The sequence below is a fragment of the Atta colombica genome, unplaced genomic scaffold, assembly GCF_001594045.1.
Source record: "Atta colombica isolate Treedump-2 unplaced genomic scaffold, Acol1.0 scaffold126, whole genome shotgun sequence".
Lineage (NCBI taxonomy): Eukaryota > Metazoa > Arthropoda > Insecta > Hymenoptera > Formicidae > Atta > Atta colombica.
In genome coordinates, this window is record NW_017259213.1 from 6,551,893 (window position 1) to 6,579,345 (window position 27,453).

The 27,453-nt window shown below is 32.2% G+C and overlaps 3 protein-coding genes across 3 annotated transcripts in view; 1 reads left to right on the forward strand and 2 right to left on the reverse strand.

The window, feature by feature from the left end:
- LOC108684162 overlaps nucleotides 1–15,780 on the reverse strand; it is a 36,743-nt gene extending 20,963 nt beyond the window's left edge. Inside the window, exon 1 of the mRNA XM_018188295.1 lies at nucleotides 14,800–15,780. Coding sequence (XP_018043784.1) covers nucleotides 14,800–14,968 — 169 coding nt within the window. The 5' untranslated portion in view covers nucleotides 14,969–15,780. The remainder of the gene's footprint in view (nucleotides 1–14,799) is intronic.
- A 1,522-nt stretch (nucleotides 15,781–17,302) lies between these two features.
- LOC108695010 (T-complex protein 1 subunit delta) lies at nucleotides 17,303–21,151 on the forward strand. Its single transcript, XM_018204723.1, has 9 exons — nucleotides 17,303–17,609; nucleotides 18,459–18,511; nucleotides 18,612–18,701; nucleotides 18,773–19,024; nucleotides 19,157–19,252; nucleotides 19,329–19,490; nucleotides 19,569–19,913; nucleotides 20,032–20,283; nucleotides 20,650–21,151. The coding sequence occupies exons 1-9, from the start codon at nucleotides 17,486–17,488 to the stop codon at nucleotides 20,893–20,895; spliced, it is 1,620 nt and encodes a 539-aa protein (XP_018060212.1). The 5' UTR covers nucleotides 17,303–17,485; the 3' UTR covers nucleotides 20,896–21,151.
- A 1,905-nt stretch (nucleotides 21,152–23,056) lies between these two features.
- LOC108695073 (N-acetylgalactosaminyltransferase 7) lies at nucleotides 23,057–26,243 on the reverse strand. The gene is made up of 11 exons (XM_018204820.1): nucleotides 26,125–26,243; nucleotides 25,750–25,925; nucleotides 25,283–25,488; nucleotides 25,036–25,202; nucleotides 24,748–24,955; nucleotides 24,420–24,596; nucleotides 24,089–24,332; nucleotides 23,780–24,001; nucleotides 23,592–23,690; nucleotides 23,345–23,470; nucleotides 23,057–23,254 (listed from the first exon to the last, which is right to left on the reverse strand). The coding sequence occupies exons 1-11, from the start codon at nucleotides 26,177–26,179 to the stop codon at nucleotides 23,114–23,116; spliced, it is 1,821 nt and encodes a 606-aa protein (XP_018060309.1). The 5' UTR covers nucleotides 26,180–26,243; the 3' UTR covers nucleotides 23,057–23,113.
- Between the last annotated feature and the right edge of the window lie 1,210 nt (nucleotides 26,244–27,453).

Below are 27,453 nucleotides of genomic sequence, written 5' to 3' on the forward strand. Positions count from 1 at the left end.
GATATGTTATATCATTATCATGTAATTATCAGAGAGAGAGAGAAGAATAACAATGTATATTGTTGCAAAACATTTATTTAATTTCGAGAAATTTGAACAAAACACTGGAAACTTGATTTTCAACATTTACATTCCATAAATATTTATATTTGTAAAGTATAAATATTCAGAGTGTTTTAAGCGTTTAGGATAAAATAAAAATTTAAGACAATCGTGGATAAAACAATGGGAACATCACTCTTCAGATCTGAATAATAAATATTTAAATTAGAATTCATGATCCTTTTAAAAAACGGACTGGAATCTATAATTAAATTCCAGAAAATGTAGAAAATACATGTCATTTGCAACTCAATGTAGAGCAACATAATGTAATATATAATACAATGTACTTTAATGAAACATAAATAACATGTAAACAATCGCTCCCGTGTTGAATTTCGAACGATAATTTCTTGTTAAGAAATTGAAAAACAAACAGGCTTCATAATTCAAAGATGTTTCTGCACCTTTGTGTACAATTTTAGATTTCACCGATGAGTAAATGCGGGTATGTTAAGAGGAACTTTATTATTATTATGTAAGAGGTGCGTGTCAAGTGACAGTAGGTTGTCAGCTGCCAGTTTTATCTTTTGCTGCATCGTCTGCAATTGGTAGCCTTCGCGTATTGCCCTACTTTAGATAGGAGCTCAGATACATACCATTTGTCGTAATTTTCCACGTATTTTTATTTTACTTTCTCAAATTTTAGATAATAGAAATTTAATCATGTAAGTAACACGCAATGCCGTTCTTCATGCATCTTTCATTAGTAGAATTATTATGAATATTTGACTGATAAAATCTTTTAATTAGTCAAATAATTCTTGATATTAATTGGACGCGCATGATATTATTCTTTGAATAATTTAAAGTAACGGATTGACGTATAAATAAATTTTACTATTTTATTTTTTTCAGCATTAAAACAGAAGAAAAAATTTATTGAAAAAAATAGGAAGAAAAAGAAAGAAGACAAAAACAGCATAAGACGTAAATGATTGTCGTGATAAATGAAAAGTTGGACAAAGTATCGCTCCACGAAACTGATCCATGCAGAACTGAATCGAGCAACATTCTCACTACGGTAATTCTGCTCTGCAGAAAAAAGTACGTCCGTAGTTGCGAAAATCGCGGGACACCCGGTGTAATATGGATCGTATACGTGTTCACCGAACTCCGTTCTGCAAAGTCGAGTCGTGAAACCCGTTCGCCGATATCTCGCTCATACGCGGGCAGATAAAGCGGTGCTCCTATATGCGGTTCTGCATTCTGCGCCCGGATTCCGCGAGTTCGCTCCGCTTTACCTCCCTCTCCGCCTTCTTCTCCACCTCGTGGTTCAATGGAACCGCACGTACAATGCAATTTTGTCTCTACGGTGCCATTGCCGTAACGATGCAGTTACCCTTTCCTCTCTACGCCCACATCTCGTCAATAATTCTACTATACAGCAGAATGGATGATGTGGTCGAGGTCTGGCACACGTGTTCGAGATAACGATCTTGAGAAAGATTAAACTAATCTCTTTGAGGAAATGAATCTCAAAGCTGAGACAGTCAATGAAAATCTCACTGTATCAACTCGAATTAACTCGGCTTTCTTCTCGAAAAGCGAAATTCCGATTTTCGAAATACCAAACAATATGCATGTTAAAAGATGTCGCGAAGATGTCTTTTAAACATACGAGAAAAAAATATTTTTTTGTTAATACATCTTTATGATGTTTTTTAAATACGCATGTCTGGATAGTGATGCATAAAACTGACAGTTTACTAAAAATGTATTACAAGATTCTACCCTGCAAATCTAATTTTAATAATGTATTAAAATTTCGTAGAAAATATTGAATATTTAACAAAAAAATAAATTATTGATACATACGTTTCAATTCTATTATATTTTACTAACATAAGTAGAAGGATGGAGGGGATAATGGACTACCATTTTGGTTTACTGAAATAACTCAGTAGATATTCATACAATATTATAATTACTTTCATTACAAGTTATTAATTATAGGCCGATATTCATAGTTCTTATTTCAAGCCCGTTTTAAGTAATGTCTTAAGATATTAATACAACCTGATTAGTTCGTAATATCTTAAGACTGTGTTTAAATATAAGAATCGTCTAATATCGATTATGGAGTGATATCAATTATGCTATAGATAAAAGTTCTTCCTATATGCAAAACAAACATAATTTACAAAAAACTGAAGAAGGAGAAAAAGATTACGGTAATATAAGAGGAGGGGAAGATAGAATATCATCAACTAGTACAATTTTACACGTCGAATACATATACAAAAAGATTCATTTTTTTATCAAATTTAATTCAATTCTGTCATTTGAAAGTCACATTTGAGATCTCCAAGTTAGACTGAACTTACAAATTAATATACTCTCGAAATTACGTAAAAAGTGCACACACTTGTAAAACTGTCTACAATCTGCAAAACTGAAATGCAGCTTTTAAGACAATGCCGTAACAACTAATGTATGTACGCAGTAAATATTAATGGCCATATTACAACGTCCAAGCAAACTGTGAAGAAATAATTTTGATGATTTTGTCTCCAGACTGCAACGAAACTACATAGGATATCGTGGTATTCCACATCTATAAACCCATAACAATTCCTTTATATTTTAGTCGTCCTCAGTGTATTTTAATGTTAAAAATCTGTAGGAATAGTTTAGAATGTTAAGAATCGTTGCCACAAACTCGCGCGAACTTATGGGCAAAATTTGTGACTTCCGATGGAGTGCGGTAAATCTCTCTTCTCAAGAATCTAATCCCAAAAGCGTGTCTATAGGTCTATAGGTCGGAGTATTCCATTTTATCTCGGACAGGAAGACGTTATTATTACCGCTCTAATCGAAACTTTGCCGCTCCAGTTGAGACGCGCTTAAATGGGCGCGCTTCTGTGGCTAATGGAAAGCGAAAATCTCATCGGACGAGTGGGCCCGGCCTACTACACGATTCTTTTTTTCTCCTTTTTGTACGTCCTACAATGCTCTCGTTTGTGAATGAAGGTTGGACAATGCGTGCGTCCTCGTACACGTATTTGTGTGAGTATGATTTGATTACGAGCACATCGTGATTCATGAAACTGCGTCACTTCGCGTTGCTGTCACGTATTTAACAGAATAAATATTGTCGTCACAAAAAGAGGTGACCTTCCGAAACACATACACGTTCACGAAAAAACATTAAAGCGACTTGCACAATAAAATCTCTGTAGAAGCTTTCCATTTAGTGATAAAAGTCGATAAACATCATTCTATCTTGGCATTCAGAGAGTAACAAAGGTAGAATATTTGTGTCAATTTGTGTCATCAAATGGAAAACACTCCGTAAAAATAGATTCATCGCTAAAATGTTGAACCGTTTAAAATTGTTATTTCCTTAACTGTTATTAACTTGTGGGAAAAAATTACAATGGTAACGTTCTTGTTTGAATAATTAAAAATATTGAAAGTAGACAAAGAATTTAATGGCATTAATCGAAATTCTAATTGAAAACGAATAAATCAAAATTTTTTTATTAAATCTATTTATTGAATTATGAAAGCTGAAATAACCAGAATTCTTTTATGATTAAAATCTGTGTAGTTTACTCTTTACATTTTCTAGAAATTTTTCTTAGTATATATATACTATAAAAAATGAAGAATAATAAAATAGCACATATAACATTTCATAAAAACATTCACACGTTACAATTTAAATTTAAGAAATCTTAGGAGATATAGAATAGAAAATAATAAAATATATTAAATTACAAAATTTATAGATTAAACATTTCTATCGCATTTCAGCACATCATAGAGAATTTTAAATCGACAGTGCAACGCGATATTATTTTTTTTATCAATGATTCATGTAAGATTTCTCATTCTAATATTCCGCGCCGTCAAGAAAAGCTAGGCAGTAACAATTAGCCATCACATATAACTCAACTTCGTGCTCCTTCGATCGCAATCTTTCGAACGCAATCCGTGTTTATTACACCGATATGCGCGATATAGGTATGACAAGCGTAATTTGCGAGTGAACTATTAATCCATTTTCCTGACGCATCAAGATTTCTTGCGCGAGCCGAGAGCTACTGTCGAGCGAATGTGTGGGAAACTCGCAGACCAATTCTCATACGAGTTGCTCCAGATTCGAATGTGATTCTCGTTGTCTTATTACTGCAGCCGACGAATTTCGCGGATGCATCCTTTTGTCACCGATAATTTCCTTCGCACGCTTTCTCTTCCACTGATTTGATTTTCCTTTTATCGGAAGAAATATTTAGCTCCCTTCAGAGATTAAATCTGCAGATCGTTTACGTCAAACGATTTTTAAATGAGAGAAATTCTTACAGTTTACAATATTCCAATTTGTAATTTCGCAAACTACTTATATAGTAATTTTACAGATAACTTTTTAGCATGATATAATTAAAATTTTTCATAGAGATTGTGTGAAGACTGAATTTATATTCACAACATTGTTGCATTCCAACTGATAATACAAAATCCAAAATTATAGGATATAAAAGACGTTTTAATCCTCAAATACAATTGGCATAATAAGAATTAAACTGTAAAAAATTAATCAATTATAGTTCATTATTCTCCTCACATTTGACTGTGATTAGCCAATATTTTACGGCTTAAAGCTTACTAAACCTATTGTGTTTCAGGACTTAAAGCTCGATTCATAGTCGATTTCTATTTCAAGATTGCGTTAAGATGTTAATACGACTTTATGGTCGCTATTCATGTTCCATTCTTATTTCAAAACTGTGTTAAGTAATATCTTAACATGCCAATACATTTTAAGACTGTACTTAAGACAGTTTTAAATATAAGAATTACGACTATAAATATTAGCTAAAGAAATATTTGCGAGAACTGTCAAAAAGATGTCTTGAAGACATTTTAATGATGTCTTATGTCTCCCGACTTTAGACTTTATATTATCTAGGATCGTTCTCGTCACTTGACACGCAATGCTGCGTGAAAAGTACAATTTCAGAATGGTGATTCAACCTTCTTCTACGATTGATGTGCAATCTCGCGACATATAAGGTGTCGGCTTCTTCAGTCTTAAGATCGCAACTAATTGCTGCGATTAAAATGATGTCTTTTTTCATAATCTGTATAATCACTGCCCACATCACCTACTGCCGTAACACCTGTTATATACCTGACGCACAATTTTAATGCGTTTATTGCACCTTCACGACACCTTGGCACGAACGACTCTACGTTATTATTCATAGCGATGTATTTTAAATCAATCTTCATGGATACAAGCATGTGGTGAAAAATTTCTTTAGGAATCGTGTAAAAGATCGCGAAATTTTAATGATGAGACTAAAAGTGCGTATTATCGTAGATCAAATATTGTTCACAGAAATATTTTTTTTTTCAAATTATTATCAAAATATTATCACGTTATAAATATAAGTGCCACGAAGAAATACGAAGAATTGCACAAAGTGCAGCTAACGTGACTGGAAATGAAAGTTTTGAGAGATTTTTAAAAGATCTGTTCTTGAAAAAAATTCGAATCGAGATTTTTATTTGCAACATATTGAGATTTATCTTTAACACGTACTATAAAAAAGAATTTTGATACGTACTTAATAAATAAAATTAAAATAACAAAACTAGATTTATAATTTTTATAATTTTTAGAAACTTGAAAATAAAATAAAAATGGATTTAAATGCAAATTAGATGTGACAAATATTATTCGAAATAAATAATATTTCTGCATTCTTGCATCTTTTTTCCGCGTACTATCTCGTTTTTTCCCTTCGATCGTTCACTCTACACCGAACTAAATCTTAATAAACTTGTTTGAATATAGTTTTAAGTAAATATTTACTAAATATAAACATGTATTTATTTGAAACAACTATTAACTATCAATATTTTATTGAATAAACATTTATTTACTGTAAATATATGTTTACTCAGGGCTATTCAAAGAAATATGAATTAAGATCTAGGAAACTTTTTTTCAGTGCAATTTTTATATTGATTCCGCGCAACTCTCCCTAGAAAGATCCGACCTCTTATTATTGTCGTTAGATGTCACAAAACATATGACAAGATCGATACGCTCCTCCATACGACAGTAAACAGAGGATAGCCATTACATGTAAACCTAATGACAGTCAGGCAGCAACCAATAACGTACTACGATCGTACCGTTGCGCAGTGCCCGCATGTACCGGGTGTCTTTGCTCTCGTATGGCATATCGCGGATATGTCTGTATCTCTTCCGTGACGATGTCTCGCAATAGAGACGGCTACGTTGACGTCACGATACCGATGTAAGCGAGCGTTGCGTCGGAGCGTCGTCCACATCACGCACGATCCGATTCTCGCAACGTCGCGCCGCACCGGCATGTGACTTCGTGAAAGTAATTTATTACCGCGAGAGAGAACCGACCGGTTAAGCGCCGCGTACCGCGTGTTTCAGCACGCAAACACGCGTGTGCGTGCGGAGATTACCGGGTGCCTTGCGTTCGAGAGGAGTAAAAGCCGCGTCACGCGTATCTAACAGCAGGGATCGAAAGGATATGACGGAAGTACGTAAGATGAAAGTCCGAAGGTAACAAGCCGAGAGTCGATCCTCTATTACGACGATCGTTATAGCAAATGTATTTGTTTTCCTTTTAAACGTGATATGTCTACCGTGCAATTCCATCTAGGAATATTCCATGTATAAAGGTATTATTATCTTAGTTCACGAGACTGTTCTAATTTAAATAACTCAGCTTTGATTCCAGTTTATGCGTTTGTATTATTGGAAATGCCGTATGTTAATATTAGAGCTAACAATGATTAATTTCTGTTATTTAAGTATACTATATTATATATCAGAATTAATCATCGATAGTTCCAGTGTGATATGTATTAATTCTTTTTTGATAATTAAAATTTGAAAGTAATTCTCTTTAATATACATTCTTAATATATTCCTTAAAAGGATAAAAAAGGAAAGTAATTTATCAATTTTAATTTATTTATATATATGCAATAAAATGAACAATCTCTTAGAAAATAAATTGGAGTAATTTTTATAAAAACTTATAAACTTGCTTTGATTCGAATGTTAAAATGACTAATGTTAAAATGAATTTGCTATTTTTATGGAAAGGAATAAATTCAGCAAATATGCAGTTCAAGAAACGCTTTCGATGTTTGCATGCCATTTCCATCAATATAAATGAATTTCCTTGGCAAAAATAAAAATCGGAATGTAAGTTGTGTGAATGTAAGGGGAGAGTAACAGAAACATAAACGAAGTTTCTAGGAGGCAAAAATTGAAACGAAACGTAAAAGAAACGTAAACGTAAAGTGTTTACACTTTTTGCCTCCTAGAAGCTTTGTTTACGCTTCTGTTATTCTCCCCTTACATTCAACTTGCGCTCCAATTTTTACTTTCGCCAGGATTTAATCTCAGTTCAACTTTCATGTTTTTCTATTTCTTAAAAATTAGAAAGGAATAAAGAATTGAACTGATATTAAAGTTAATTTTAGTTCAACTATATTAATGAAAACAAGTATCATTTTAGAATCAAGTCTTATACTTTCGCTATGGTGATCGATAATTTTAAGGGATAGCTTTAAGATTTGACTCTTTAAGGCCCGATTGCACCAACATTACTTTGATTTTAAGCGAGGCTTAAAACTTTTTCTGCCTCTGTCTCTTTTTAGCTTTAAAACGAGACAGATAGAATTTTAAGTCTCGTTTACAATCCAAGTGACATTGGTGCAACTGGGCTTAAAACTTTTAAAATTCAGAGTGAATTATCATTCTGAAGAATAAATAAATCTCACTCTTGAAGATTGAAACTTTTCTTCAAGACTGGCTCAATTTTCAATGTTTAGAGTGAAATTCCACTCGAAAGAATTTAAAGAGTAAATAAAGCCGATATTCATATAATCCGTTCTTATTTTAACTTAACGTCTTAAGCAACATCTTAAGATGTTAATACGATTTTGTGATTGGCTTATCACATTTTAAGACTACTTAAGACCGTCTTAAATATAAGAACCGACTATGAATATCTAAATATCCTGGCGCGAGGCGAGTGTGACACGGTCTTAAAACGCGATGTGACGCGCACACGCATGTATACGCACACGCATACGCGTATTGCCATATGGTGCGGCATACCTGCGATGTTGGTATCAAATACAACGACCCGACTCCCTAGCCGGGAACCTGAAGCGGTCGCACTTTCTAAAGACCTTCGCCAGTTTCGCTGGGCTCGTCTATTACCGGCCGCGAGTACCTACCTTTAAAGAGTACTCGCGCGTGTACAATGCCATTCATTAATGGGCGCCCCTGAGATCGGCCTTTCTTTCGATCTATAGTCGAGCGGGTGTCGGATGATCCACGTTTTCGCTCGAGAAAACCGGTATGAGGCCGCGCGCGCGGTCGATCGACTTGTCTCCACTTTTTAAACCAAACCGCCTGGAGGTAGGCCGACAGTATTCCTCGGCGCCTGGCGACGCAATGGAGTCCGATCACGAAATTGTGCCACTTTGGTCGTCAAGAATGTAAAATTTGGTGCGATACAATCAACCGTTTCTCTCTCGACAACATTGCAATCTTTTATTCAATAATCAGTTCATTTTAATAAATCGTTAACCCTTCAGTACCAAGAAAATAACATGGATATGGCATATTTAATTCAATTCAATTGCTTATAATTTTCAATTTTAAAAATGCAACATATTGTAAACAATTTTTCTCCAATTGAAACGCCAGATATTAAAGAACATATCAAGTAAATGTACACGGAAAGAAAGATTTTATTGAAATATTCAAAAATTTAGCAAGATACGGATCTAAAAATAACATTGTTTCAAGCATAATGAGCAATGCTGCAAAAAGTTTTGACAATTTAGCAATCAGTTCGAGTATTCCATGCAATTATTTTTATGGCCCAATAAAATTATTTTTAAATCTATAGTTAAATTTTTAGATACTTTAGCAATATCATCCTTTCCGTACATCTATAATATACATTTTAAATAATCACATCAGCTGATCTTCTCCTATTAATAAGAAACTTATAAGCAATGGAAAAAGTATCGGAAAATCATTAGGAAAAGAAAGCCGGATGTGTCACCTAGAGTGGCACCGAGGGGTTAATTATTTGCAATGAATACTCCTCGCAAATTTCTCGCCTTCTAGCGTTTTCATGGCAGCCTTCAGTGTTCTTCGTGGCAGCGGGAAAACCACGTCGTCAGAAGGGAACATGGTATGCTGCAGTGACATAATTTCGATCGTTTCGACATTTCGCATAATCGTCGCGTAGGAAATCATCCTCGATGTTCTCCTCGATGCTCTCGCAAGGAGCTCTCGCAAGCGGCTAAACGCAATGCGTCCTTCACGTAAGCGTGAACATCGCGTCGCGTCGACATCCAGAAAAATGTTTGGTATGACAATTATAATTTTGTTGATATGCAAATTATCAAAATTTTATGTTTTAATTTAAAAAATTTGGCTAGATTAATAACATTTTAATTAGAACAACACAAATTATAAATAAAAATATATAAATTGTAACAAAATTTCAATAATTCACATATTAACAAAGTTATAGTTGTTTATACGAACATTGTTTTAGTAGAGAGGATCGGAAATATCTCAGGCCCCTTATTTGCTACACTAATGCTTCTCCACACGTTAATCTACACATAATGACATTTACAACTTGCACCGTGATGTGAATTATTTACTCGGACTTGCACGCGAACACGTCGCAGCCGTACGGAAAAAAACGATTTTATCATGAATTTTACTGAAATAACTAAAACTTTAGTTGGATATTGAAGTTGGATTTGAAAATAATTTTTTTTTATCATTTGGATGCTTCAGCGGAAACTGTTCTTTCCGCATGCGACTTATCTCGCTCTCATGGCATTCACAAATTCGCCGAGATGATTTCGCGCTGTTATTATATGTTGAGATTGCACGATCGCGCGGGAAACAGCACAAGCATCAAATTAAAGGGAAAGTAGGAAAAGGGTCCTGGCTATCACGTATGACCCAAAAATGTTTATATCAAATGTTAGAGAGCGCAGATCGGTAGAAGAGCAATTTATAACCGAGAAATATTGATACATCAATATAGTATAAATGTAATGTGTATATAGAAATTCTACACGGAGAGAATTTTTTTCTTAGAATTTACTCTGAAAATGACAGTCGTGGAACAAGATTGTATTTCGAAGAATTTTAATATAAATCTCTCCCGTTCATTAAACTACAATAAAGTATAAAATAAGTATACAATCAGTTTAATCAATTTTACTGAAGCGCATGGTAAAAATCTTCAAAATATTATACTGTACAACTACTATTTGTAGGGTAAATTTTAAAAGAAAATTCTCTCCGTGTAAAAAGAAATTATAATATATAAATTAAATACTGACGTAGCGTTGAAATTGCATGAAAATAAAAAGAAAGTAGACGAAAACATTTTTCTATTTTCAAATTCTCTTTGCGAATCCCCTACGCTCACTTTGATTTCACTTATTGTTAGAATTGTTTTTAAATCTCCGAAGATAAAAATCGCAGAAATAATTGATTCGGAATAGAGAGAGTATGTGATTTCTAACAGCGCGATAAGTACGTAAGCTTTAGGATCGTTAATATGATTTAAACGATAAGCTACAACGCGAGAGGATTAGAGGCATGCCATATTAGAGCATGTACCTCTTATCCGATAATAGAACTGCGTATTTCACCGCTCGAGTGGACAAATCCGTCACGTATCGATGGAATTACCGATCGATCTGCGTATTATTCTTTACAATTGCCTGTACCAACGTTTCCCAATTTGATTTCGCACCAAAAGTCTTTACAGACTTAAATGTAAAATTGCAGAGTCCCTTTTACTGAGGGCACAGAATTTATAGCTTTTTAAATCAACGGAAAGATCAGAATTGCATATGATAAATATTTCAGATTCACAGACCATGAGATTTATTAGAACTTCCAATGATTAACAATATAAAGTGCAATATACAATGCATTTAAATAATAGAAATATATACTTCTACTATTTAATATATTAATAAGACATTTATACACGGAGAGAATTTTCTTTTAAAATTTACCCTAAAAACATGATAGGTGCGGTACAATACAATATTTTAAAGATTTTTACCATGTACTTCAAATTAATTAAACTTATTTTATACTTTATTGTAGGTTTATTAATGAATGAGAGAGATTTACATTAAAATTCTTCGAAATACAGATGTTGTCCCACGACTATCATATTTTCAGGATAAACTCTAAGAAAAAATTCTCTCCATGCATATTTAATAGTAGCTACATTAATTGTATATTCTAAGGAGATTCCTCACTGCTTATGCTATGAGCTTATCGTCGTCGCTTTCCATCGAATATCGAGCATTCGTGTCGTCGAGGATGAACGAGAACAGGTAGAAGAGATATACCTGCTGCTTCCGCGTTTCTCCTTAGATACGTAAATCTTGTCGCGATTCGCGAACACTCGACGTTGATACGTCGCTCGTACGCAGGAATTCGCCGGGAAACCAACGTCCTACACGCACACGTATGCATACACACCGATGTTGCTGTTGCTGCCGCTGTTACAATGGCAGAGGTATTTCCTCTAAGAATTATGCATTCTTTACTCCCTTCTTTTCGCGAAGTCATCGTACCGTGGGCTCCGGGAATTCGGCCTCATGAAGAATATAACGCGTTCTTAAAGGAAAATTAATCAACGGTTTTAAATATAGCCATTAAGTAGTATAAGTATAATCGTTTCCCTATTCTTAAATTTATCGTGCGAACGACAATGCTTTTTCCAAAACTGTGATGTTTAAGCGGCAATGAAAGGTACGATATTTGCAAACGAAAGCGAGATCGCGGAGTACCGCGGATTTATATTCACACGCGTGTGTAACATCGGAATTTCGCCAGCATCAAATATCGTAACAGATTATACCAGTATATTCTCGCTACGACACTCGGCGTGTTAAATTACTTTCACCGACCGATTCGTACGTGCGTACCGTACGGCAGCGACCACGCAAAAATCTCGACAACAAAAATGCGGCCGATTGTCACGAATCTAAAGCTGCGGAAATGTTATTCTAAACAAGACATAATGAACCTTCGATGAACATCGATCTTCTATTTTAACAATTCGAACAATGTACTTCAGATAGCGTTTATGACTGATAAAACTTTTTAGCAAATTTTTTACATTTCTGATATTAGGTATTTGTTATTAAATGTTGTTTGTTTGAATTATATATCTGTCATAAAAAAAATTGTTTCGTAGCTTTTGTTTTATCTTCCCTAGAAAAATTATTTATCATAATTCGCAGTATTTATATTATTAGATGTATTCGAAGAATAAACTCTTTTCCTTTTTCCTTTCTTCATGCAGTCATTATTAAGTCCAAGAATTTTAGTCTTACAGCAACGCAATCTTAAAGAAATTAATTGATAATTTAAATATGAGAATTATTCATATAACAATTATATATACATATTTACTATATTACTCAAATTACAGTAGAAGATGAGATACCTTACAACATATTATCACAAAAAGAATGAATAAAATCTTACTAGGCACTGAAAATATTGGATTGTCCGGAAAATTCGTGCCGATGTTGAAGGAAAATTGAACGCAGAAAATTTAAATTTTAGTATACATTTATTAAATTATATAGGTTAGTCGACACGAACTTTCCGGATAATCCAATAATTTTGTTAGAAACTCAAACTGCTTGTTGGAATATTTAAATTTTTTGCAGTATTGCTCATCGTTTTTTAATTTCCAACATTATTTTAATGCTGGGAATTAAAAAATATTATTTTAATTTTGTTTCCAACAACATTATTTTCAGATCTGAATAAAAAATTTTAGATCTTGCAGCAAAATTGTTTTTTCTGTATAAAATTATACAGAATTTTATTAATTTTTACAAATATATAAAATGCTTGAATGTTGTTCCAAAATTATTGTAAGCAATTCTGATAATCCCTAATTTGTTAAGAAAATTTTTTATTAAGACATCTTTTTAATAAAACAAGTATTTTCCATTGCGACAATCTGCTATCAAAAATCTTAGTTTCTGTTTAGAAAATTAGATTAAAGCGACCGGTCGTGAAACGATCGCTCAGACCGTTTGATAAAATTTGCGCGGAAACTTACATCGCGCGACTCGTTACACCAGTAATCATATGGAAAGTGTCAAGACATATAAAATCACTTTCAATTCCTTTCTCAGAACGCGAAATTTTTCAAGTCGCGCAACTTTAAGCGTTAATCGAACTGTTCTAACTAGCATCAGAACGTTTATTTAATCGTCATTTGAGCGTTTTTCATTGAATCAAATAAATCATAAGTTATTTCAAAAGTTAATAAGAGAATTCGTTGGACGAAGGAAAAAGGAACACATATACAAAATCAATGGAGACACTTTTAAAAATAGCGTCAATTAATGCCCGAACTGGGATATTCGTCGAAGTGTGAAGTGGCATCCCTTCCCGTTTCTATTTCTCTGAATGATGTTGATTTATTGTATTGCGATCAACTACGATGCAATCTATCTTTTCTAATCGAAAGAACAAGATTTCATTTTTTTCGAGAACAATATTTTCAAGTGTTATCTTTGAATGAAAACAAAATGGGTTTTCCCAGACATTCCTAAATGCAGAAAACATTGATAGATTCTCGATATTTAAACGGATATATTCGAAGAATATTTTTATATTTTTTCTTTTTTCTTTTTTTCGAAATCATTATTAAGTCCAAGAATTTAATCTTACAGAAATTAACCCTTAAGGAAATTAATTGGCAATTTAAATTTGAATGAGTTATTTATTTACATAACAATTATATAATATATTATAATATAATATATTATATACATAAAATAATACATAAATATACAAAATAATTGTATATATAATTAAATATATAATTATTTTATGTTACATATTTTATACTTATTTTATGTTCTATTGTATGTTATATTTTACTTACTACACAGAAAGAACAGTTTTGTCGAAGTACGAAGTATAAAAAGTTAGTTAGATACAGATCTGAAAATAATTTTGTTTGAATCATTAAATCAATTATGTAGCACGCTCAAACTAGTTGCTACAATGTGGAAACTTTTTGCAGCATTATCAACGTTAAAGTTCTATATAATTATTTTGACGGTTCAAATAAAATTGTTTTTAAATTTGTGTCTAACTAAATTTTTAGATACTTTAACAAAACTTTCCCCATATATATGAATTATTTTATAATTTATTTTGATAGAAATCTCATATATTTTTTAAGCAATTCATGGATAGTTATATTAATTCTGTCTAGTAAACTATAAGAAGAATAAAACTTAGGATCCTAGAGAGTCTAGCTATAATACTTTGCTTGCATGTTAACAAAAACAAAACAATAAATGAAATAAAGTCATCGCTTAATAAAATAATTATTATAAAATAATTTATAAAAATGCATGACAGTCTCTCTTTTAGCCTAAAAACGATGTTCAAAGTATCTCCACTGATGTCTATTTCTATCAATGTAGATTGACTTTAATCTCGGTTTAATTTACTCATTATCTCTTTCTAATTTTTAGAACTAGAAAAAGATAAACAATTGATTAAAGATCAAAGTCAATCTACATTTAGAAACGGATATAAATCGGATCAACAGGTTGAAAGACAAGACTCACTCTTACGCCGGCGCCACTGCCTGTAGAGAAACGCGGCGACGGTGAGCAGAAGGATCGTCGTCAGAAAGGTCCCGATCACGGCTCCGGCTACGCTACCCGCCCCGAAGCAGGTATCCTGCGCTGCCGTTGCTGATGCTGCTGGTGCTGCTGGTGCTGTTGCGTCCTCCATGGCTCGCTCGCACTCAGAACTCAGAACCGTCTCTCGCGCATATTCTCGCGCGCCTTCAACCGGTCGCAGCGTTCTTACCGCCAATTACGCTCTGCGACTAACTCTCCTCTCTCTCTCTCTCTCTCTCTCTCTCTCTCTATCTTCTGTCTCCTTTTCCTTCTCCTTTTCTTTCTTTGTCGTTTCGTCAATTTGGTTGTATAGTTTCGCGCGCGTGAACCAATCCACCCGGACGAAACGCGAGCAGCGAAATTAACTTATCCAATTCACTTCTTCAATTTTTTTCCTTTTCGTCTTCCATCAATTGTCTGTTGAATACCAAAATTCCGTTTCGCAGGTAGAATTAAAACGATGAATAATTGTCAATTATGACTTTTCTATCCGCGAATCCGCGTCGATTTGAAACGAATGCGCGATGCTTCTCCGCTGCGACGTGAAGTGCGTCGCGGACAGTAATATGCGGCACCGAATCGCAGCCTCTCGTGTTACCACCGGTGACGAAGAGGATTGATTCGCGATATTTGATCGCCGGTTCGCGATCATCCGGAGATCGTGGATTGTGCGGACAGGATCGATCGTCAGATTCGGCTGGCGATGAGAAACAAGATGAGAAACGAGAGGATCGATTTCTCCGCGTCTCTCAGCCGTCGGTCCAAGAAACGCCAGCGCGATCGCGGCGAAACATCCTTTCCGTAAACGTTCCACGAATTTCACGACACGTTTATTTGCGCGCGCGTGTGAATCTCACGTCGCGAAAAGATCTACTCACTATACACTCTCTTCGCTATAATGCCGCGCGACGCACTGACGGAGCGGTGCCGCGAAGCGAGTAAAACAGGTAGGCAAGCAACAGGTGCTTCTGACTCTGTCGGCGGGGACTGGAGAGGAGAGGGAGATTGTTGACGCTTCTCGCTTTCAGGGCCGACTCTACGCGACCGTTCGAATAGGAGCTTATTGGGGAGACCCAGCAAACAAGAATAGATTAAAATGGATTGAAATTTTTTATCCGAATGCGTATTTTAAATAGCGAATACTTTTTTTGGATTTAATTAGATTCAATTAGATTCAATTGGATGCAATTGGATTAAAAAATTGCATTTCCTATTCAAAATTTTGAATTGAACAGTGTGTTCACAATGTGTGTGTTGTGCACAGAAAAAGCTAATATTATTTTTAGATTAAAAGGCATAGAGATATGATTCATTTCTATAAATGAATAAAAATGCATTCAGGATTGAAAAGCATTCATTTTAATATTCGTGAATCAATATTTCTGAAAATCTAAATCCATTCCAATTCATTTCAATCCATTCTCATTTGCTGGATCACTACATGAAGAATGCCTTTATTGTCAAATATTTATTTATTAAATAATAAACAAAATTTAAAGGCTCATCTCAATGAAACTTGAAGACATCCAAATTCTAAAATCTTCTTTTACAATGACTACAGGCATGATCTAATAATGAATTTTCTACTAAATAATTTTCAATCCAAGAGCAATAAATTCTTGATGGAATCAATAACGTTTATTAGTTTAGCAGAAACTCCGCTATTTTATGTTAGACGCCTATCTCATAATAGAGGGCTTTTCTTTATATCTCTACTAGCATTCCGTAGTAATTTATTGCCAAAAAAACATTCTAAAATTTAGAATGTGATAAAGTGATAGTGAATGATTTTAGAATTTTCTAGCTTGAATTTACTAATCAAAAATAATTTATCAGCAAAATGCTCCAGAACGCTAAGAATGTTGAGAATCATTCGAAACTGCCGCAAATTTCAATAAATATTTTAGATTTTCTCCATCACTTGTAATACAGTGCTGTTATTGCATATATTGGTATCCAATCATCTTGCTTTTCTTTCGGGTAATTGTTCATTCGTCGTTTTTTTTTTTAGGCTCTGCACACAACCGAGGATCGAAATATTAGGAATATAAATAAATTTATACTAAATATAGAGAAATAAAATTAAATTAAAATAACACATAGACATGAACATAATATGGATATAAATGTAAAGTAATGTAAATTAAAATTAATCTTACGTTAATAGAAATGACATATTTTATTTTAAGTGCACAAAAGTGTAACATAGTGTAACATAGCAAATGGAGAAACAGATCTTACAAGGCATAGGTCGCGTTGTTTGATTTTTGAAATCTAGAAAAATTTTTAAACTTAAACTTAAACTTAAAATGAGATAGAGATATATTTGAGTGTTCAAAAGAGAAAAAATGAAGATGAGTACAAAAAGTGTAAACAACGCGACAGACCTACGATTTGCTGTTGCGCACGCGCGTAAAGCCCGGCTCGCAAGTCTCGTGTCTCGTGTTTCATTGATTCGACGTGTTTCTTCGCCGAACATCGCGACATTTTTATATCGACGCTTTGCCGTTGAATGTTAAATAATCGCGATTCGTAGAGCGTCGCGTTAATTGGCTTCTACGCTGTTCGAAAGAGGTTCGAAGTGTTTCTTCTTCCTAACCTATTCAAGAATCGTCATCGACAACGAAACATGACTAAGAATGTGATGAGAAAACCGATGGAGAATGGCGGCAGTCGCGGATCTCATGGACAGGCCTATAAGGACAAGAGCAAACCCGCAGATATTCGCAGCAGCAACATTAACGCTGCTAAAGGTAAGATTATTAATTTGCGATCTGCGACCGGCCGTTTCTCAAATTGTGTCGGAACATGTCCTTGCAATTCAATCAGTTATGGAGGACGCGCGATGCTGAGAAAAATGTTACCTTATATAGCAATGGGCGCGTTCTTGTGTCGGCAAAGCCGTCTGTTTATCGAGCAAATGCATTGAACGCTGTTAAAAAATTGAAGAACTTGTCGCAACAGTGGACTAATCCACATTTTGTAAAACGGAGTAAATGAACTCTGAAGTTCAAAGTGATGGGAAAAATATCAATATCACATGTTCAGATATATTGGGACTAACTCACAAGTAGCTGAACATGTGATATTGATATTCTTTCCATTACTTTCCATCATTTTATGAGGTTTCTAATAATAGGTTATCAATCAGAAATAAGTTGTGAATAAGTAATGTATCACAAGACAATAATAATCAGTAAGTATTGCATCGAGATGTCAAATTCCTTATGATTTTATACTTAATTATATTATGACTGATCAGTCACATGTATTGTTATTTGCCCTAGAAACTGCTATCCTTAATTGGCTAAAATATTGTAACAATGATTTAATATGATTTATTTTGAATACAAAATCCTAGATTTATGATACTAGATTTATAATTTTGACTTATTACTAGTATGATATAAGTGACTAATAATTTATTGTAGAAAATTTATTAAAGTTTATTTACTCTATTTTTTTTTTATGTAGCCAACTTTAATGTAGTAAATCCTTCAATTGTCACAGATTCTTAATATTTATTATTATTTGTAAGATAAATTACATCACTAAGTTAGTTTCTATGATTTAACTGTTTATATTATATATTTTTTTTGTAGCTGTTAGCGATGCAATTCGCACAAGTCTTGGACCTAGGGGGATGGATAAGATGGTAAATTCCATATTCATTACTCTTTCTATTTAACAAAGTTATGTATAACACTATTATATACATAATACTAATTTATTTTGTATATATTTAAATATTACAGATTCAAGCTGGTAATGGAGAAGTTACTATCACAAATGATGGTGCTACTATCCTAAAAGAGATGAATGTGATCCATCCTGCTGCAAAAATGGTGAGAAATAAATTTTCCTCCATTTAAATTTCATGAAATTTTATATTACAATTTATATATCTTATGTTTAGCTCGTCGAGTTGTCAAAAGCTCAGGATATAGAGGCTGGTGATGGTACCACAAGTGTCGTCGTGATAGGTGGATCACTATTAGAAGCAGCAGAACGTTTGTTGCAGAAAGGCATTCATCCTACTTCGATCAGCGACGCATTTCAGAAAGCAGCATCTAAAGCAGTATCAATTTTGACACAAATGTCCATACCTGTTGATCTAACAGATAAAGAATCTCTTGTAAAAGTTGCAGCAACATCTCTTAATTCCAAGGTATATTTAATAATGCATTTTATAAATGTTAATAATCTTATACTTTGATCGTCAGGTTTTGTATTCAATTTAAAATTATATATTATATGTATATCATAATTAATTTTAATATTTGTTATTAATATATTTTAGGTTGTGCATCAACAATCTAGTCTTCTTGCACCACTTGCAGTGGATGCCGTGTTAAAGATTACTGAAGAAGGAAAGGAAGTGTCAGTTGACTTAAATGTGAGAGCAAATTGTTGTTATATTATTTAGCAGATAGTGTATTGACATGAATTTGCTTATTTATATCTCTTTATAGGACATTAAAGTGATAAAGAAATTAGGAGGAACTGTCGAAGACACTGAATTAGTAGATGGATTAATATTTACTCAGAAATCTTGTAATGTTAATGGCCCGAAACGCATTGAGAAAGCTAAAATTGGATTAATTCAATTTTGCATTTCACCACCGAAAACTGATGTAAGTATAATGATATACGCGTATTTGTTTCTATTAATCTTTTATATAAATGAATAATCAATTTCTTATATTTTCTAGATGGATCATAACGTTATTGTATCGGATTATGCAGCGATGGATCGTGTTTTAAAGGAGGAACGTGCCTACATATTGAATATTGTAAAACAGATCAAGAAAACTGGTTGCAATGTACTTCTCGTACAAAAATCAGTCCTGCGCGACGCTGTTAGCGATCTTGCGATACATTTCTTGGACAAAATTAAGGTCATGGTTATAAAGGACGTAGAGCGCGAGGACATTCCTTTTGTGTGTAAAACGCTAGGTTGCAGGCCAATTGCATCGCTGGATCATTTTGTGCCTGAAAATCTTGTCAATGCGGAGCTCTGCGAAGAAGTTCAAACTGGAAATTCGAAATTTGTTAAGGTGCGTCTCCTTTGCTAGAAAGACAAATTATTACAGTATATAATATCATCTTTCATCTTTTTGTTGAATGCATTTTATAACAAACAGGTTTTATATAATTGACATATTTTTTATAAAGATCACAGGAATTCAAAATCATGGAAAAACAGTTACAGTCCTTGTACGTGGTAGCAACAAATTAGTATTAGAGGAAGCTGGGAGATCATTACACGATGCCTTATGCGTCATCCGGTGTTTAGTGAAGCAACGAGCTTTGATTGCTGGTGGCGGAGCACCAGAAATTGAATTGGCATTAAAATTGGGAGAATATGCAGTGACCTTAGGCGGAGTTAATGCATACTGCATCAAGGCCTTTGCAAATGCGCTTGAGGTTAGTGTTTCAAATGCATTCAATAATTGTATGTAGATTTTGTTTTAAGGACATCCTTATTCGTATTACTTAAATTTCTATTCTTTAAAAAATTATTGCAATCGACTTATCTAGTTATTTTACTATTGTTCTTTTATTTTTATCACAGTAATATCTTTTCATCCAAAATTCTTTATAATATTATGCTCTCTATGTGTATACAAAACTCTATGTGTAACAAAAATAGCTCTTCTTTCGCTTGATAAACAATTGTTCTATCATTAAAATATTTAACATCCAAAAATTTTTAATCTAACTAATCAAATTGCCAATTTGCAATAGTCAATTAATACGATGCTTAATAATTTTGTAATTTATAAATCACAGGTAATTCCATCGACGTTAGCCGAAAATGCAGGTTTAAATCCGATAGCTACAGTAATTGGACTTCGCAGTCGACACGCGAAGGGCGAAGTAACTGCAGGGATTAACGTTCGGAAAGGCGCCATCACTAATATATTGGAGGAGAACGTGATTCAACCACTACTGGTTTCTACTAGTTCAATAACTCTTGCTTCTGAAACTGTACGCAGTATACTGAAGATTGATGACATTGTCAATACAACTCAATAAATCATGAGACGTGATTTAAAATTGTTTCCGTACTTGTAGTAAGTATTAACAATACGTGTTTTCATTATCTTTATAATACGATTTTTCATTTTCGTTACAGATTTGTGCATTCATCACATTTATTTCATTGATTATGAAAGTCTATACATTAACGATTAATTGTATATGCTTTTTGCAAAAGTTTTACATAATGTATTTTTTAAGCACGTCGATACTGAATAATAAAATAATGTTGAAACATTTCATTGTGAAACTATATAATTTGTATTTATTTTTTCATAATGCAAAACATAAGAGCATTATAAGTTGTTAACATCTTAATAAAAAAAATCTTCAATTTTTCTGATTTATTAAAAGGAAGAGGTGATTAATTTTTGAGAGATCTTATAAATATTAATATATATCTGAAAAAGAAAATATAATACATATATATTGATCCTTTTAACAATTTAATCGAAATACAATCTCATACACAGAGTTTTGGCTAAGTATAACTAATAAAAATTAAGTACATTTTGCATATAATAAAATATATATATTTATCTATAATTGGAATATATTGTATCTTATAAATCAACTGCATTACGTTTATATTGCTTTTAAATCCTAAAAAATCATAATGGTCATTAATACAATTAACCATAATTGTTATTAAGTACATTTATGATAGCTGCAATAGAAATCTCAAAAAGTATACATATTGAGAGCGTAATCCCCGATGAAAGAAATCATTCCATTCCATACATTACAGATAAATATGCACAATATCGTTGTATTAATCGTTTTTTTAGTAGCAATAGTTTGTTCTTTATTCAATAAAAATAAAAATATAGTAAATCTGATAAAAATAAACACAAATTCTTATTAATTAAAAATATACGCGAAATATATCTGAAACAAATTAACAAGTATAAAATTTTATTGAAACTAAGAGAGTAAGACTCTTGGAATAATAATTAAATAAAGAAAGCCTATATGAGCAGTAATTAGTATATAAATTATTGTATTTAATTACAATAATTGATGTTTACATAAATATAACTATTATATTCTCATACTGATGTTTCAACTTCAAATAAAATTTTATGTAAGATTAATTTTATAAAACGAAGAATATAAACTTCCAATTTTTGTAAAAAAAAATAAAAAATCTAACATAAACTGTTCAGTTTACAAAATAAAAGAACATTTTTTAAAAATATTAAATCTTAATCATTTCATTTTATAGTATTATTTTATAGTATAATATTTATAAGTTCTATATTATACTAATTAATATTAAACATGTAAAATGTTTTACAGTAGCAATGAAGAATTTGATTCACTGGTATATAAAAATAAAAATATCTTATAAATAAATATTTCAATTTTCTGGAATGTATATATCTCTTATATATAAATTTTTACACACATTCTCGTATAAGCTCACGCGCAGATGTATAATATCAATATAAATTTTCATTTAGAAATAAGTGTCAATTTCTATGTTATTTTCTAATGTTAATCTTTAGCTATCGAACGATATAGAAGAAGTAACATTATCAACTTAGCTAGAAATTTTTTCAAAAATTAAAAAGAATATTTTTAATAAAATGTTTATAAATTAATTCATATTAGAAATATTCAATGAAATCTTGGCAGTAGCAATGAAAACATCGTATATCAAAATATTTTTCACATATGTAAATTTTTCATATATATATATACTTATAAATGCTATTAAATATTAATTTCTCATTTACAGTTTATCAGTCAGCGTAAAGAGAAAGCAATATGCTTTAATTGGGATAATTTTGTTTAAAAAATTACATATCTAAATGCCTTTCTATTAAATTTTAAATTTTAAATTAAACTAAATTTTTGAATTTTAATTAATATCTAAATTTAGATGACACATGTACATTTCTAAATGTAGGAGACATTTGAAATAGTTCATTAAAGTTGAAATGCATTTTTTACATTTCATAAAGCGCTTGCCTCCTAACTTTCATCTTAATATATCTTAAAATCTAAAATTGTTCTTAGATTCTTAGATATTTATTCGATGTTTATATCAATATTCATAGTTATTTATTTATATCGCTTTCTAATATATAGCGAATTATTAGTCACAAATAAGTGTTAAACTATCTTGAATTATATATTAATAAATTTTGTTCTTGCGTATAATTTTAAATAATTTACAAATTTTGATAAATAGAAACCTCTCTTTTCCATATTACCATCGTGGATGAACTTGATGAAAACTCCATTGCTGATAAGCATTATTTATGTCACATGGCATCAAAGATAACTGCTGAGTTTGAGGATGAAGTGCAATACATTTTTTATATACTCTATGTAATAATGTTTTCGTTTTCTGCAAAAACGAATTAATATATATTAATAATATTCAGGTAAGGTTTTTTATATATTAAAAATTTTTCTTATCAAAAAATAATAAACTTACTTCATCGTACTGCCATGGACCGTCTACAGTCCCCAGACGACAAAATGCATATTTTATACGTTGACCGTCTGCATCAATGCATCTTTCACCAACACCCAATTGGCCCTTGGCATTCAACCTGATAAGCTAATAAGAAATATATATTAAAGATTAATGAGAAATATTAGAAATACAGAGATAATAAAGCAAGGAATAAAGAAATTAATAAGTTATATTAAGAATAAAAAATAAAATATTTATAAACTACTTGATTATTTCCAAATCCATGACAGTGGGAAGTAGCCATGAGACTTGGAGGTGAGTGACCCATAGTATCCAAACATGATCCAGATGCCGTATTACGTAACTGAAAAAAGTATTGTCATTGTTGATATGAAAATTACGTAGAAAATTTGTTGAGGAAATTTTAACATATGCGCTTTTGGTCAAACATACTTCTCCCCAGTGAATATTTGGTGGCAATTCTGGAAATTTATCTAACACATCATATGCTACATTATCGATGAACCATTGGAAGCTCTTACATTTCTTACGTTTTTTAAAAGCTAATTGTTCGGATATATCACCATGATCGAGCAACCGAGCCAGAGGTTCTCTGGTATAAAAGAATTCCTTGTGTTTCTCATCGAACCACGTTTCTATAACTCTTTTATAATTCTATAAAAACAATTTACTTTATAACTTCTTTTCTTTCGATAAAGATTATATATATATATAGATGTATCTATAGATGATATAACTCACAATAGTTATCAATGGTCCTTTCTTTTTTTGAGCAAGTTTACCGAATGTGTAAGGCATAAATCCTCGGTAAACATGCCCAACATGTGAGCATGGAACCCACAAAATACTTCCACCACATTGCCATATCTTAAAGGATAATTCAAAATTTTCTCCTCCCCAAACGAGTAATCCTTCATCGTATCCACCCAATGATAAAAAGTATTGTCGACTTATGGCAAATAAACCACCAGCGTGCGTAGGTGATCTGTAAGCCGTATATGAATGAAATAATACAGAAGAGAAATATCGATATAACTAAATAAGATTATATATGTAGAAACAGAAATTGTACCTGTATGGCATACTATCATGTGCACGCGTTTTGGATTCTCGCCTGGGCAATTCGTTCTCTTTATACAACATTCCCCATTCAAATATTCCTCTATACAGATGTCCTTCTTGATACACAGAACGATACTCAAAAGTTTTGTGATCAATGCCGTCTATCACAGGAACAGTCATTACGTTTCTAGAAGAAAAGGAATGTATAATTTAGAAGAAAAATATTACAAAGTTATAGGTATTATTTTATTACTTCTTATTGACAGTATATTTCAATTTTTTCTAATTACAAAAACATCAATATTCTTCCATTTCTCAATGTATTCAAATTATTTTACCTATTTTCAGCAATTGGCGCTAAAAGCGGAGGCAGCCAATTCACATTAACTTCGCAATGAGCATCTAAAAATACTATTACTTCGCCTCTGGCCTCACGTGCTCCTCGAGATCGCGTTCGTATTAAACCTTGTCTCTCGTGATTTCTAAGTAATCTAACTTTTCCTCCCCATTGTTCAATATAGGAATCTAAATCACTTTTTAAATTCTCTGGAAATAATTATATTATTTATCATATATGTTAAATATTTCCAAGTATAAATACTATAGCATTTCATGAAGGAATATACCTTTATCAGAAAAATCATCAACAAGAAGAACTTCTTCAAGTAGCTTTGATGGAGTTCGATCTATAACGCTCTGAATAGTTCGCAGTAAAACAGACCAACCTTCGTTGTGAAAAACTATAATAACACTGGTACGTGGTAGCTCTTCTGGATAGTTCCAATGCTTACATCTATATTATATAAAGAAAAACATAGAAGTTAAAAGATAGATCAGAAACTAATACTATTAGGTGTACAAGATGGAACTTACTGTGCAAGTCTGGTGTCTGGTATCGATCTCGACAATGAGATTTCATCAGAGCACACCATATTCATACCATAATCAGATTCTGATTGCTGGACATCGTTCAACTGATCATCTCTTAAAATATGTGGTTTACCACCTTCTCCAGGACCAGATCTAACTGGTACATCTCGTGGTTCATAATTTCCTAAACCTTCTATAAGCACTGGTACCTGCATAATATTAAAAAGAGATATAAAAGCTGACCAACAAAATGCATAGGTAATATAGTATAACATAGTGAATCATTACCATGTTTGCCAATATTAAATAAAGATGAAATGTTTCATCACGTTATTTGTGTCTTTTGATAAAAAGCATATTTAATATGTATAAGGATAGAAAGTATCCAAAAGATTGTCAATAAAAAATTGTTTAGCATAAATATTTATAAAATAAATTAATATTAATTTATATTAAAATAAATACTTTACCTCTCTCTTTTCACGACTTTGTGACCAATATTCTTTTATATTGTTCATATGATCGTCCGAGGAGAAATTAAGAAGAATGTATAAAACTAGCAATGTTAGAGAACTGCCAATCAATACATGGAACAAGCGGTTTCTTCTAAACTGCACAATCCTCATCTTCTCCAAATTATATATATCTAAAAATTTAAACATGTTATTTAATATTGTTTTTTTTATTTTTGGAGCTCTAACACGATATTTTTAAAAATTTTGTCAACGCTGCGTATTATTTCAAAAATAACTCAAACTGTAATTTAATTGCTATATAATGCGTTAACGCGAGACTAACCTTATCTTATTTTTAGCTAATAATTCTGATGAATAAATAAAATATACCTTTCGTCGGAAAAAAGAAACTGAGACAATTCAGAATTAGCTCAATAGCATACATTCGTCAACGTGTCAAACATCAATAATTATACATTGCAAACCTACATATTCAATTGTATCAAAACTGCAATATCTTTATTTGCATAAAAGAAGCCAACGTGTCGCCAGCTGTTGCGTACTAAAAATATGAAGATAGAGATGCATTTGCAGAGTGCAGATTTTCGCATCATCGCCATGTTTGCGCGATTTCTCGCGCAAATCATGAGGTCTGTTTTCTGTGACTGAACTAGTGTACACTTTTGGAACTTAAAATGAGATAGATATACGTTTGATACTTGTTTAAAGCGAGAAAGAGAGTACTAGAACAATCTAGTGCAGGAATTGAAAACAGACCAATAGTGGAAGAAATTTGGCTCAAATATGGCGACGAGCAGTAGCTTCGCATAATCAAAGAAATAGAAAACAAGGAACAACAGGGAACTGTAGAGTATTCATAGTCCGTTCTTATATTCAAGACCGTCTTAAGTACGGTCTTAAGATGTTTTCTAGATTCATAATCGAAAAATAAGACGATACTTGAATAAAATCTCAAGTTAAAACTTATCGAAGATAATCTGATTTCAAAACGTCTTGAACTGTCTTAAACCACAATATAACCAGTAGAGATATTCAGAGAAAAAATGCGTATTCGCGCAAGTATAGCTGCGCTTTTGTTTTGGGCCATTTCCAATGAAATGCAAGATGACAAGAACGTGCATATTAAAAATTCGTGGCGTTTTTTTAATGCCATCTAATGGGAAAAACGCCACAAACTTTTTCCCATACCTAATATTACACAGATTCAGTATGAGCAGATATCCGTGGCAAAAGAGGACAATTTAAGAGTTGCGTCATAAATATTTCTAAAAAATGAATAAAAAAAAGAAAAATTATGTTACGTGCAGTATTATACTTTTATAATTAGATAAAAACACAAATATAATATTTTTTTTTATTTTATATCTACATTTATGTAAGTAAAATTTATATTATTTTTTTTTTTACGAAAAATAACTAAATAAAAATGTTTGTTTCATAATTATTATTTAATAATAATAATTACTTAATAAATTTTATTTATTTACTAGTTCTTACTATTTTCGAATTAATTTTATTCATTAGTTAGTATTTTTGTAAAATTTTTTAATGGGATTACATTATTAAGGGACATTATATCCTTTTTCAATCTTGGATTTTTCAAACGTAATATGGCGAATGCTTACGTGACTGCAAAGCGGAGATCAAAAGATGTCGATACGAAGTGTACTACCTACCTACTGATTATATTGTGTCTTG

Bases quoted from the DNA above. Each gene is read 5' to 3' on its own strand.
- LOC108695010 (XM_018204723.1), top strand. From the start codon at position 17,486: ATGACTAAGAATGTGATGAGAAAACCGATGGAGAATGGCGGCAGTCGC. The intron at 18,512-18,611 runs GTAAATTCCATA...TAAATATTACAG, and splicing joins CTAGGGGGATGGATAAGATG to ATTCAAGCTGGTAATGGAGA. The intron at 19,025-19,156 runs GTATATTTAATA...AATATATTTTAG, and splicing joins CAACATCTCTTAATTCCAAG to GTTGTGCATCAACAATCTAG.
- LOC108695073 (XM_018204820.1), bottom strand. From the start codon at position 26,179: ATGTATGCTATTGAGCTAATTCTGAATTGTCTCAGTTTCTTTTTTCCG. The intron at 25,926-26,124 runs GTATATTTTATT...TTAAATTTTTAG, and splicing joins TTTCTTTTTTCCGACGAAAG to ATATATATAATTTGGAGAAG. The intron at 25,203-25,282 runs GTAAGTTCCATC...TATATAATATAG, and splicing joins CCAGACACCAGACTTGCACA to ATGTAAGCATTGGAACTATC.